The sequence below is a fragment of the Phascolarctos cinereus genome, unplaced genomic scaffold (genome assembly GCF_003287225.1).
Source record: "Phascolarctos cinereus isolate Bilbo 61053 unplaced genomic scaffold, phaCin_HiC Scaffold_2;HRSCAF=192, whole genome shotgun sequence".
Lineage (NCBI taxonomy): Eukaryota > Metazoa > Chordata > Mammalia > Diprotodontia > Phascolarctidae > Phascolarctos > Phascolarctos cinereus.
The window spans coordinates 305,191,955-305,205,918 of NW_027555625.1; the positions used below are offsets into that span (position 1 = coordinate 305,191,955).

The 13,964-nt window shown below is 37.4% G+C and overlaps 1 protein-coding gene across 10 annotated transcripts in view; it reads left to right on the plus strand.

Moving 5' to 3' along the window:
• Positions 1 to 13,964, plus strand: part of CDK5RAP2 (CDK5 regulatory subunit associated protein 2) — a 151,457-nt gene that overhangs the window by 111,369 nt on the left and 26,124 nt on the right. For all 10 annotated transcript variants that reach the window (XM_078150176.1, XM_078150175.1, XM_020990595.2 and 7 more), the window contains 4 exons: positions 192 to 424; positions 8,305 to 8,353; positions 10,300 to 10,478; positions 13,641 to 13,760. In XM_078150176.1, the coding sequence (XP_078006302.1) occupies positions 192 to 424; positions 8,305 to 8,353; positions 10,300 to 10,478; positions 13,641 to 13,760 (581 nt within the window). The remainder of the gene's footprint in view (positions 1 to 191; positions 425 to 8,304; positions 8,354 to 10,299; positions 10,479 to 13,640; positions 13,761 to 13,964) is intronic.

Sequence of the window (13,964 nt, forward strand, 5' to 3'; positions counted from 1 at the left end):
TTCCAGCATTTGTTAGCCATTTTGAAGTAGAAAAAAGTGACCTCGTATAGATGCCATTAAAAAATAGTATATATATACTTGTACAGCTTCAGGCTTTTGAAAAATGTGCTTGATCATATTTTCAATTAGTGTTAAGGTCAAAAAATTCAATTTGAAAATGATACCAGATTTTTTTCCCCCTTTTTTACCAGATACGATTCATTAGTTCAGTCCCAAGCTAGAGAGCTCTCCTCCCAACGGCAGCAGATTAAAGACAGCCACAGCATCTGTGTCATTTATCGTCAACATATGACCAGTCTTATTAAAGCTTTTGAGGAGTTGCTGCAGGCCAGTGATGTTGATTACTGTGTAGCTGAAGGCTTCCGGGAGCAGCTGAATCAAAGCATTCAGTTACTTGAGAAATTGGAAAAGATGTTTCTTAATGGTAAGTGGTAATATTTGCATTGTTTACTGTCTAAAATGTGTAAATATCTTAAGTCAGACTTTCTGAGTTGTGTGTGTCTTGGGAGACAGAGTGGAGGTGGAACAAAATGGCTTTCCCTTCCCCTGTTCTGACCTGATGTGGTTCACAGCAGGGCCCATCTTGCACCATTTTCATTTAGGAAGGCAGCCAGCAATTGTTGCCTCATGGCAGATTGGGTCCTGGTGTTTGGAAACTATCATAGAGCTACTTTTCTCTTTGTAGTGGCTGTGCCGCCAGCCATACCTGTGAGCTGTTCATTGCACATTGCTGTAAGAGCCCCTCAGACAGCTGGTTCAAGAGGACTTCCATGATGAACTATGTATATAGAGTGAGTTTGAAGTTGAAATGACCTGGTTTTTTTAGATCAGTGGAAAGGCCACTGGACCAAGAGCTGAGAGATGGAGGCTCTAGGCCTGGCTCTGATGTTTACTAATTGTGATCTTGGGTAAATCATTTCCTCTCTTTGCCTAGTGTCTTCTTCCTTAATAAAATGAGAGGCTTGGAGTTAATGACCCTCAAAGTACTTTCTAGCTGTGACATTTTGTGGTCAAGAGATGCTTATGACCTGTTTTTTGCCAGGCTTTTTAGAATCTTGTTTGACTCAGAATATAGTTGCAGCTTGTGAACAGAGCAGGAAGTGACGCATTACAGTTTACTTTTCAGCTTTTCTTTTTGGATGCATTTGTGGCAAGGTGGAAGTAGATGAAATATTTTCCCATTCCTTTTCTTATCCCAGAGTTATTGTTGGCTCAGTAGTGAGGTTTACAACATCTATCAGTCATCATTCTTTTATTTGAAGGATCAGCAATTTCATCACTATATGCTCCACAGATAATAGATTGCAACCCAATTCAGGCTTAGCATAGATGGTCTTTGAGAGTTGCTGTTGCCTAAAAATTCATAGAATCATGGTTATAGTGTTAAGGTTAGAGCTGGATGGGACATCAGAAGCCATCTAGTTCAGTTTCCTTCTTTTATTGATGAAGATCTGAGGGCAAAGAAAGTAAGTGATTTGCCCAAGTTCACCCATGTAGTGAGTAGCAGAGCTAAAATTAAAACCATGCCCTTGCGACTTCAGATCCAGTGTTCTCTCAGTTGCACTATGATGCCTCCATCCTTTGGCCAATTTGATTTTCATCCTTTCAGCTTAGCTAGACTTTTTCAGATAATTGGTGTATGGTCCATTTTCAAGGCCTGTCCAGTTTGTTGTGAGATCTGTTGTAGTTTGGAATCTGTTGGCATAGACTTTGAATATCTAGGGTAACATCTGTTTATGTCATTATGTGGCATTGGAGAAAGAATTTAATGGAGGAATTTTTAGTGTAATAATTAAAGGATTCAGTTCTGGAATAGATTTTATAAGTTTTTCTTCTTACTATTCTGTCCTTTCTTCTGCCTCTTCTCTTACTGTGGACTCAAGCTCAGTGAGGGGGACCTGGGATGAAAAAAGGGCCACTCATTCTAGTCATACCCTGTATCTTCTCAAGATGCCCACCTATAAGGACCTGTAAAGATCCCAAATCCTATTTTGTGTAGTTTTTTTCTGATCCTTTTCATTGACGACTGCCTGAACTTTAAATTATCTTGTATTTATTTTGTGTATACTTTTTTTTGTGTAATTAGAACCTGTTCTGGGGCTATACCCCAAATCACACTCTCAAGTTGGATAGAGACAACCACCCTCAGGTTCAACATACTCCATATGCGTGGCTCCATACTCTTAAAACTAAAGTGTACAAGCCCCTTCTAGTGCACTTACCTTTAATAGCTGGGAGATATAATTAACTGAAAGCAAATGCATTTACTAAGACAGCATCATGAGAACAATAGTAACAAAACATTCCATCCAGAAACCAGGTACACACATTCTCCCAGCCCACACATGGTATAAATAGGAAGAGCAGGGATTAGCACAAAAACACACACTTAGGGAAAACATTGGGTCAAGGCATCTCATACTTCCAATACTGACATCTTTTTTCTTCTCATGATTTCCTTATGCCGTGCTCCTTGGATGCAGTATCTCTGCTGGGCATATTTCTTATCTTGGCTTTCTAGACTCCTTTTCTTCTCTTCATCTCCTAGTGGTAAACTCCTGATGGCCAGGACTGGTTTTCTTCTAGACTCACAGAGGTCACATCTCAAATATTTCCTAATCTTTGACTGTCAGATACACTATCTCCTATTGGGTGATAGCCCTGCTGCAATTCATCATGACCAGTAATGGTGAAGAAGAAAGAGAAAATCTGCCCCCTCCCTTCCCCCCAAAGCAGAAATTATTCCTTCTCAAGGGCTAGGTTCTTTCATAGCTGGCACTCTTCTCTGCTTACCCCAGGGATTAGTTTCTCTCTTCAGACTTCTAGGTTGTTTGTCCTGATTGTTTTTTTTAAGGGCCGTCAATGGTGTAGCAGTTCCTTGGCCAGTCACTGATTATTTGCTGTCATTTTGATCAAAAAACATCATACTTTTTAAAAGGGTGATAGAATACAAACCCATATTTACATGTCATTTAAGACCATGATACCTTTTTTTTTTCTTTCTGTTATCTGCTCTTCTTTGATTTCATCAACTGGGCTGAGAAAATTATTGGATCAGGAGAGTCCTGATCAACCTAACCTCTTCTCCTCTCTTATCACATACATCTTGTCTCCCCAATAGAATGAAGTCTCCTTGAGGGCAGGGTCTAATTTTTTTGGGGGGTGAGGCAGGTGGGATTAAGTGACTTGCCCAGGGTCACACAGCTAGTATATGTTAAGTGTCTGAGGCCAGATTTGAACTCAGGTCCTCCTGACTCCAAGGCCAGAACTCTATCCACTGTGCTTAGCTGCCGCAGGGCACGGTCTATTTCATTTATGTCTTTTTATACTTGGCACCTGCTAATTTTATTAATGATTATTGATTAAATCATAGTCTCTCAGAAGGCATTCAGCAAACATTTATTAAGTGCCATTTATGTTCTATGCACCATAATAGGTTCTGGGGATACAAAGACAACACTAAAATAGCCCTTGCCCTTAAGGAAATTCCAGATGTGTCTATATCTGTATCTTATATTTGAATATATATAGCTTAAAACTGCACTAAGACTTTTGGATTTGTAGGTTTTTTTTTCTTTTTGGCAATTGGGGTTAAGTGACTTGCCCAGGGTCACACAGCTAGTATATGTTAAGTGTCTGAGGCCAGATTTGAACTCAGGTCCTCCTGACTCCAAGGCCAGAACTCTATCCACTGTGCTTAGCTGCCGCAGGGCACGGTCTATTTCATTTATGTCTTTTTATACTTGGCACCTGCTAATTTTATTAATGATTATTGATTAAATCATAGTCTCTCAGAAGGCATTCAGCAAACATTTATTAAGTGCTGTTTATGTTCTATGCACCATAATAGGTTCTGGGGATACAAAGACAACACTAAAATAGCCCTTGCCCTTAAGGAAATTCCAGATGTGTCTATATCTGTATCTTATATTTGAATATATATAGCTAAAAACTGCACTAAGACTTTTGGATTTGTAGGTTTTTTTTTCTTTTTGGCAACTGGGGTTAAGTGACTTGCCCAGGGTCACACAGCTAGTAAGTGTCAAGTGTTTGGTCTGAGGCTGGATTTGAACTCAGGTCCTCCCGACTTCAGGGCCGGTGCTCTATCCACTGCGCCACCTAGCTACCCCCAGCACTAAGACTTTTGGGATGGTGTGTGTTTGTGTGTGTGTGTAAATTGTGAAGAGTAGGAATAGGGCATTAATGGAAAGAGGAGGGAGAGGAGGAAAGAGAACTATGCCCCCAAAACCCAGAGAAGAGAGAGGGTATCTAGGAGGGAGGGTGTGGTTCACGGTTCAGATGTTACTTAGAGCTCAAGAAGAATGAGAATTAAGAAAGCCCATTATAGCTTATAATTACAAGCTCTTTGGTAACCTTGGAGAGAACAGTTTCAGTTGAGTGATGAGGTCAGAAGCCACACTGCAGAGTTTAGAAGTGAGTAAGATGAGGGGAAGTGGGTGCCACCAAGTGAAGGGGGCTTTTTCATGAAATCCCTCCCTTAGCTGAGGAAGGCAGGAGAGAAATAAGCCAATACCTTGCGAAGATGGTGTGATCTATTGAGAATTTTTAAGTACAGGAGAGACCTGCTGGTATGTGAAGGCCACAGAGAACCAGTAGATGAGAAAATATTGTAGAGTAGTAAAAGACAGGGAATAATAGTGGGGGCAAAGTCTGTTGGAAAAGATTGGGGAGAGGGGCAGCTAGGGGGCACAGTGGATAGAGTACTGGCCCTGAAGTCAGGAGGTCCTGAGTTCAAATCCGGCCTCAGACCAAACACTTGACACTAACTAGGTGTGTGACCCTGGGCAAGTCACTTAGCCCCAATTGCCTAAAAAACAAAACAAAACAAAAAAGAAAAGATTGGGGAGAGAGGATCACAATTACTTTAGTGTGAACAAGACAGTTTTCTAGGGGGTGTGGGGACCATAGAAGTATTAGAAATTGTTTCTCAAAGATTTTACAGTCTAATTCAGGGGATGAAGCTGCAAATTAACAATATTACTACTCAGAAATCTTCAGCAGCTCCCCACTGTTTACAGGATAGTCTAGATTCTTTATTCTGGCATTCATGACCCTCCTCCACAATCTTGTCATAACCTATCTCTTTCCAGGATCTTTCCAGGTTCACCTTCCACTGCTTCCTTTTAAATGGCAGCTGAGTGGCACAATGGATAGAACACTGGACCTAGAGTCAAGGAGACCTGAGTTCAAATTCTGCCTCAGATGCTGTCTAAGTAGGGCCCTGGGCAAGTCACTTAACTGTACTCTATTGTAAAACAGTGGTAATAAGAGCATCTTCTTTCCAGGGTTGTTGTGTGGAAAAAAATGAAATAATATTTGCGAACCTTAAAATACGATATTAAATTCAGGCTTTAATAGCCTGACTGAGAATTGAGAACAGGTAGGTAAAAGCATTTTGTAAACTATAAAATGCTACGTAGGTATCAAGTACTTTTATTAGTATTACATGAATCCACTATTCCAGGCAGATCAGTTGATGCCTTCTTTTGGGTCTATCTTGCATTTTCCTTATTCTAGATTGTAATTAATGATTTTTCCTTGCCTGAAAGATTCTCTTCGCCCTCTCCTCTTAAATTCTGCTTGTCCTAGCTCACATCCTACCTCTTCCATAAAGTCTTCCTTGTCTTTTGTTGTTCACAGGCCTTGATACAGTGATCTTTCCCTTCCTCTGAATAGCTATGACATTGTCTGCACTACTCATGATACTTAAAATGCTACCTTATATATTTTTTTCTTGTATGCATGGTTTATCTTCCCAACTACCATAGTGATTCAGTTATAGGCTGTCCTCTTTGAAAGGACAAAAGACAAGTATATGCTTAAAAATAATGGCAATTACAGGTGACATTTAGGTTTTAGTTAAATTAGATTTTTGGGGGGAATATGTATAAGAATTTATATAACGTTCTTGATAGGCAGACCATAATTTTTATTTCTTCTCAATGCTTTGCATGTAGTAAATACTCAAACTGTTGACAATACAAGGTAACTTGCCAAATTAATGGTAGATTATAGGATCATTCAGATGGGAAATCCTATAAAAACCTAGAGGAATTTCTCTCATGGAGCTAAAGGCTCCATGGATGAAGATAGGATTTGAGGTAGGCTCTGAAAGATAAAAAAATTCTGATATGCAGAGGAGAAATTTCAGTCAGGAGGGATGTATATGATATGTTTGTAATGTTGAGGAAATCATTTTGGCTGCTGGAGTATGTTAGGTTCAGATTGAGAAGAAGGTTGGAGTAAGACTGAATATGTATCACAGGTTATGGAGGACCTTGAATTCCAGCTAGGGAATTTGGATTTTGTCCTATAGAATTCAAAGTTTTCGTGGTTTTTTTAAATTCATGAAACTGATTTGATAAAAGTGGTGTTTTACTTTCTTAAATGGCAGCAGGATGCAGGATGGTTCAGAGGGTAAGGAAAGATACCATTTAGAAGTGTTCTGGTGTACTTGTGAGTGAAGCCAGAGAATCAGATATTTAAGAAAGACTTGGTTATATATATATTTTTAAACTTTTTGGGCTAGTATGACTTGCCTTGGTTCTGTAGCAGTTTAAATAGAGACTGAGTGGTTACAGAAATGCTTTTAATAGCTCATATCCTAACATGTTATAACAGCCCAGCAGATGGTAGCCTATCACCTGTGTGCAGGCAACTTCAACCAAAACAGTTCTGTTCATCAGTTGAAATGATCTTTTCCTTGAATAACGCTTTGTCACTTTGTTTTAAAGATCACTGTTATAGTAGAGAATTGGAATATAATTACTGCTAAATTATTGAAGTTCCTTCAAAGGCTTTTTACTAGAAGCAGTGGGAATAAACCAGTATAGTACCAAATTACCAAATTCATTGTGACATGGTTTCTTTGCTTTCTTGAACAGGGGACAACCTAACACCACCTTCTCCTTTTCAAAATCCCACCATATTATATATACTTGGGCCAGTCCTGTTATATATGTCTGCTAAACAGCATAGAGGTAGGCGCTTTGGTGTTTTCTTGCAAGTGGCAAGTTTTATGTTTTTCTTTGGCCAGTAGCCACTTAAAAAGAATTAATTCGTAGGTTGTTTTCTTAGCACCATCATCTTTCAATAAAACTTTGATGAAATATAACTTTGAACCTGATGCAAAATTCTCTCTCTCTTGGCTCTTAATTGGGTCGGGAGGAAAGATGTGGGAATAGGCCACATTACTATTTTGGAAATCATACAATCCAAGTCAGACTTGATAGTTTTTCCGTGAGGAAAGTGAAAAGGATACACCATAGCATAGGGGTCTCCTGACAGCAGATTAATTTACTTGTGGAATGGCATGCTCTGAAACTTTACTTGGTAGATAATGTAAGCTGTTTGTTGCCTGTAGTCAGTGGAAACTGCTTTAATTGTTCTTAACAATTTTCGGTGTCTAGCAGTAGAGTGTACTGCCTAGGGAAGTAGTGAATTTTCTCTTGGTGGAGGCTAGGTAGATTGTCATAAAGAGGATTCTAACTTTGGATAGAGCTTAGACTAGATGACCTGAGATACCTTTCAACTCTTTAGACTCTCGTAGGTTCTCACTAAATCCTCTTTGGTTGACTATGATGGACAGCTTACACAGTGGGTGGTCCCTCTCAGCTAACTTCATATGCTGCTGGTGGGTACTCATAGCAGTAAAGAAAACCTGACATCAGAGCATGTTCAACTCTTCAGGTTTTATTTCCACTCAGAAAAGTATGGAACACTTCCTTTTCTGAGTTTCATTAATTACCTTTGTGTGGGTGCTGTTTAGTCACAGTCCTGCTTACCAGTTATACCTCTAGATCTCTTTTTAAGGTTTTAAAGAACTCAGTTTGAATAGTTCTGAGTTATGCCAAAATAAAATATTGGTCTCTTTTAGATCTCACTACCTCAAAAATGGCAAATAAAAATATACAAAAAGAAAACAGCAAATCTTCCACCATTTTCATTTTAGAATCTCCTGCTACTGTCCTGCAGCCTGGACAAGATAAGCTTTAAAACCAACTCTAGAAATGCATTTTTTTGTGGATTTACCAATGCCATCCACCCCTGCAGGGAATAATTAAGAATTGGTAATAAAGCTGGCCCATCTGCAAGGGTTTTTGTTTTCTGTTGTATTTTTGGTAACTCTTAGATATATACATTAAAGACTTGAGATCTTAAAGAAAGAAGATTTTTAAATAAGTTGTTTAGCTTACTTAAAATTATCCACACGGGGAATGATTGTAGAACAGATGTTTTTATATGAAACATTTTTCTTCCACCTAATGGATTTTTTCTTCACAGGAAAATCATCTGATGCAGAAGTCAGTAAACATAATGAATTAATCAAAAGGTAAGCTTATAGCATTTATTAAAGAAAATCATTCAAAAACAGAAGCTTCATTTTAACTGTCAGCTTTTCAATGAATTGGTATATATGCCTTATTACCTTGTCCCAGGCAATGTCATTTCTTAATAGCAGCAGTAGTACATTCAAATGCAGCAAATGTTTAAGTATCTGTGTGCAGAATGCTGTGCTGTTTTGAAGGAGATATGACATGGTCCTTGTCCTCATGGGGCTTAGTCTAGTGGGAGATAGGATGGGATGGGGAGAATAGGAATAAGGGAAAAACATAGAGGTCACTTCCAAGATAGAGTGTTACATTGTACCTCTCTAACATATTTATCCACAAAACTCCACCGTTATGTTGTTAAAAACCCATCCTGATATTGTTCAACTAGTTGTGGAGATGCAGGTTGGATGAGAGGAGATGATCACACAACAAGCTCTTGGGCCCCAGTGGCTTTCACTCCTCTGAGGTCCAGACAACTTCCTGACTATCAGATACATGTTGCTTATCATATGTACATAAATCTGGAATCAAGATATGTAGATCTGTTAATTTATTTTGCTTGAAGGAATATTTTTGTAGAAGTTCATGGCATTAGGTGGTATGTGCCTGGTTTCCTGACATGCTTTTCCATGCTCAGAGTTAACTTTCATTTGGTAAATCAAGTGAAAAATAAAGTAGAAACTTAAACTAACATATCAAGAACAAAAGCCACACAACTTGTCTATCTGGTTCCCATTTTGTAGGCCCCTGTTTTTTCTCTATGATGAGTAATTATTTGGATTTCACATTCGTTATTTATCAACTTTCAGTGCAGTGGCCAATTGAAATTGCAAGATTTTCTTTTTCTATTTCTGAATGATTTTAGGAAAAGAGTGTTGAACTTTAAGTCAGGAGATCTTGATTCAAGTCCTGATTGTGTCACCCACTAGTTATGGGATTACTTATTTTGCTTCTTAATCTGGAAAATTGAGGAAAATAATACCTGCACTGTCTCCTTACAGGGTGCTTGTGTGAACAGTGCTTTAAAGCACTATAAAAATGTGGGTTGTTATTATAATAATTCCCCTGGTGTTCGCAGTACATTCCCTTTTTCTAATACATTGGATTGTATGATTGAGAATAGTTTGGTCTTTTCTAGCCTAGAGTTAGCCTGTATTCAGCCCTTTCTCTAAGCTGTATTTAGGTCTTTATTAGCTCAAGGGTTCTTAACCTGAGATCCATGAACTTGTTTAAAAGGTTTTTTTGATAACTGTATTTTGATATAAATTATTTCCTTTGAAATCCTATATATTTTATGCATTTAAAAATATTATTCTGAGAGGGGGTTAACAAGCTTCACCAGACTCCCCAAAAGTCTATGGCATATATAAGGTTAAGAACTCCTGCTAATTTAGCTAATTAAAGTGTTCCTTACCTTTACTGTATACCTCTGAAAACAAAAAACAAGCCTCAGTATTCAACGTACTTTTTTGGATATAACATTTATGTTATGCTAAGGAATGCAACACAACTTTATTCTGATCGCATAGGTAGTGACTGTCACTGTGAAGAGTAGTTTCAAGAAGATAATGGGGAGAGGTAAAGACTTAAGGAACTTCTCCCCAGGGGAGATTGTGATGGTCGTCTGATGTGGGCATGTCTCTTTACCTCTCTCAGTCCATTCTCTAGTGTCAAAAATGGGAATAGTTATATGTGATGTACCTATCTCACCACATTATTGTAAGGCTGTAGATGCTGGAGAAGCAGCAGTGTGCTGACCCCATAAGGAGACAAAACAAATATAAGTTGCTACTACTGTGATTAATCATAGTGAACTGAAACATTAAGAACCATGTTGTAAAATGTGATTTATCTGCTTCCAGTGAATGTTGATTTACATTTGAAATTATCTGATTAAAAAATTGGTATTTTTTAGTCACTAATCATTTTGTTTTTAATACTTAAGGGCTTCAGAGGATGCCTCAGTATACCCGAGTCTTGTTGATAAACCACTTATGCTACCAGCTAGTCAAGTGCTGTCAGATTATGAAATATCAGAAAAGTCCTCCTTTGATTCTGGAGAACATAAGCAAGATAGTGAAGATCTAGACAAGAGTTCTGTTGTGCCTAACAATTTTTCTCAAGGTAATTTTATTATGGTAAATTACATAATAATTTAAAGAAAAAATTGATTTTCAAGTATATTTTTGAGTAACAGACTCACAAGTATAAAAACACTTCATTTTGATGGGCTGTTGGCCTCTTTTCAGCCTGAAAACTTTTTTTGTTTTAGGTCTTTATTGTTGTAGTTATTTAAAAAAAGTATCTGTTTTACTTAGTATATTTACTTTATTATATTTTACATATATTAAGTATACTTTATTATATCCTAATATAATATATATTATATGCAATATAATTATGTTATTATAATAAATAAGATAATATAATTATAATAAACATATCATATTATAATAATGATATGATAAAGTATATTATAGAAATACTTTTAAGTATCTTATATAATGTACATTTTTGAGTATATTATACTTACTGCTTTAGTAAGTATAATTCATGAGTGAATGAGGTAAAGTGAACATAATTCTTTGGTCACTGAGTATCATTTAGTGTCTGAAGTTATCTATAGATACAGAAGTAGGAGATTATAACATCTATGTGTAGATACAGGGAGGTTCCCTTTAAAACTACAATTTAAAAGTCATAGCATTGGTTGGTGTTAATTTATTTTCTAAAAATGGAGTATCCTAAATCATTCTAGTTAGTTAAAATTTTTGATTATATGAGTTTGTGATGGATTCTTCAGGAACTGCAGAAGCCACTGTTTCCATATATGTATTTTGAGTTATGCAGTTGACCTGTCCGAGTAATCAGAGCCCAGGGCTATCAAATTCCTGTTCTCTCATCCATTGTCTTTTCAGCATAGACATAGTGGATAGAGAATGGTTTTTTCATATATGAAATGAAGAGGTTGGTCAAAATAAATGATTACAAAAGTTCTTTGGAGGCAGCTAGGTAATGTAGTGGATGGAATGTTAGGCCTTGAGTCAGAAAAACCAGGGTTAAAAGCCAGCCTTAGATACTTACTAGCTGTGTGATCCTCAGCAATCCACTTAATCTCTGTTTGCCTTAGTTTCCTCAACTGTAAAATTGGAATAATAATAATGGAATTTACTTCTAAGGGTTGTTGTGATGAACAAATGAAATAATATTTGTAAATTTTTAAGCACAATGCCTGGCACAAAGCAGGGTGCTCAGTAAATCCTCTCTCCCTCCCATTCTGTATTCTGAGGGTCCCTTCTGGCTCTTGCATTTTAAATTGTAATGTCCTTTTTGTGTCTTAACGTTGAATTCTTCTCATGATGGAGTCTTTTGCAAATCAAATGATAATAATAGGTAGCATTTATGTAGTACCTGCCACAATGCCATATATTTCATAGCATCCCCCAAATATTCAGTTTTTTGATGGTATTGAAATGTTTGGAGAATTTTGCCCTTCTGCCCCATCCTGTATTTTTATTTATTTATTTTTTTTTGTGGGGAGAGTTAAGTTCTTGTTTTATTTATAAAATGTTTGCTAGTGAAATTGGCCTTCACTACTCCTGTTTCACAAATATTATTTTATTCATTCAGCATTAACCTATTAGGTTCCTACTGTGTACTGGGCATTGGGGGAAATACAAAGACAAATTAGATACAGTTCCCACTCCCAAGGAACTAATAAGAGGCTATTTCAGTGCTCAGTGTTGCATCTTCATTCAGATCAGATTCTTATCTCTCAGTCGCTTTTTTTTTTTTAGATAATTGGGGTTAAGTGACTTTCTCAGGGTCACACAGCTAGTAAGTGTCAAGTGTTTGGTCTGAGGCCGGATTTGAACTGAGGTCCTCCTGACTTCAGGGCCAGTGTTCTATCCGCTGTGCCACCTAGCTGCCCCTCTCAATAGCATTTGTACAGTTTATGGACCAGAGGGATGAGGATGATCATAGTATTTCAGAGCTGGAAGAAACCTCAGATATCATCCACTCTGGCCTCCATTTTATAGCTGAAGAAGCAGAGAGGGAGAGTGACCTCCATCATTATGTGATATTAGTCCAGAGAATAGTGAAGCCAAAGCAGGACAGATTTTTCTCCTTTTCTAAAGTCCAGTGTAATCTTTCCCTCTCTGCTGTTAAGGCTACATAATTAATAAGTGGTGTCTAATTTGATCTAGAGAGCTTTTCCTTAAGGCCAAGGGATGATTACAATTCGTGGCTGAAAAGTCCCACTGGAAGGTGACTTATAGTAATGACTACCAAAAATGTATTACCCCCAAAGCCAGTGGTGTATGACATGGATAAACTGGCAGATAAAGTAGCAGTTAAAGCTGATAAGTTCCTGACTTGTGCTGAACTGAATAGCAGATGGAAGAAAAATTGTAGAGCGGCCAAGCAAGGAGGGAAAGGTATTGTACTGAGATGGAATTGGCCCTTTTATTAAAGGCAGAGTGCTTAGGTTTTGAACACATCACATCCTTATATATTTTGTACCAAATTGCTTGGAACTTTTCTAGTGTTAATGGAAGATGGTTGCAGATCTGGGAATTAAGTAATCTCGTGACCATTCAAATTCATATTAAAATTACTATTTAATTAGGAAAAGATATGTAACATTGTGCTACTTTTAAATGAAAGTAATTTTGAGAGAATTAAACTGGGTCATAACATTAGTGTAATACTTTAAAACAAACATTACTAAGACATACTGAATATAACCTAATGGATATATTAAATACATTAGTGCTTCTTTTGGATACTTAGTGTGATTGTACTTAAAAAAGTTGATTCCAGAAATCTACCTACAGACAACAATGTTCACTTTCTTAGGGTCTTTGGAAATATTTGACTTCATTATGAGAGTCCTGCAATCGACTGTGATGCATCCCAGGCCATCTTGAAGGTGAAATATTTCCTTCATCATCAGGAAAAATTCGAATTAATATTTGATATGTTAGAAGAATAAAAGGCTACATTAACATTTGCATTAAAAATGTAGCTAATATAATTTTTCCATATGGTGTTAAATGGCTTCCTGGTGGATTGCACTAGGGTACCATTAAAGAAACATGTCAATTGAAATATGCCAAGTATGGGATCTGCACAAAAGAACAGAGTAAATGCCAGTTGCTGACTGTCTTTAAGTTGTAGGATATTGTTTAGATTTTGAAGTTAGCACTTACTGCATAGTCCATAAATTATTCAATTTGTTAGGGTCTTCAGTCTTTAAATAAAAAATGCCCTTCCTTCCTTTAGACTTATTAATGGAACATCTGCAAGAAATTCGAACTTTGAGACGACGTTTAGAAGAGTCCATTAAAACAAATGACAGGCTGCGGAAACAGCTTGAACAGCAAGGGGGTGAACTTGAACAAGGTAAAGGAGGACGGTCTCACTTGGTAATGCTACTCTTCAGATGACTCTTTGGGGAAATAGTCTTAACAGAGAATTTAGGTACCGAGTCAGCAGGGTACAGTGCAAATGATACTGGACCAGGAGTCAATAAATTGGATGAATTTCTGGTTCATTCTCTGCTCCACATGCCATGTGACCAGAGGAAAATTGTCTCCTTCTCTTTGG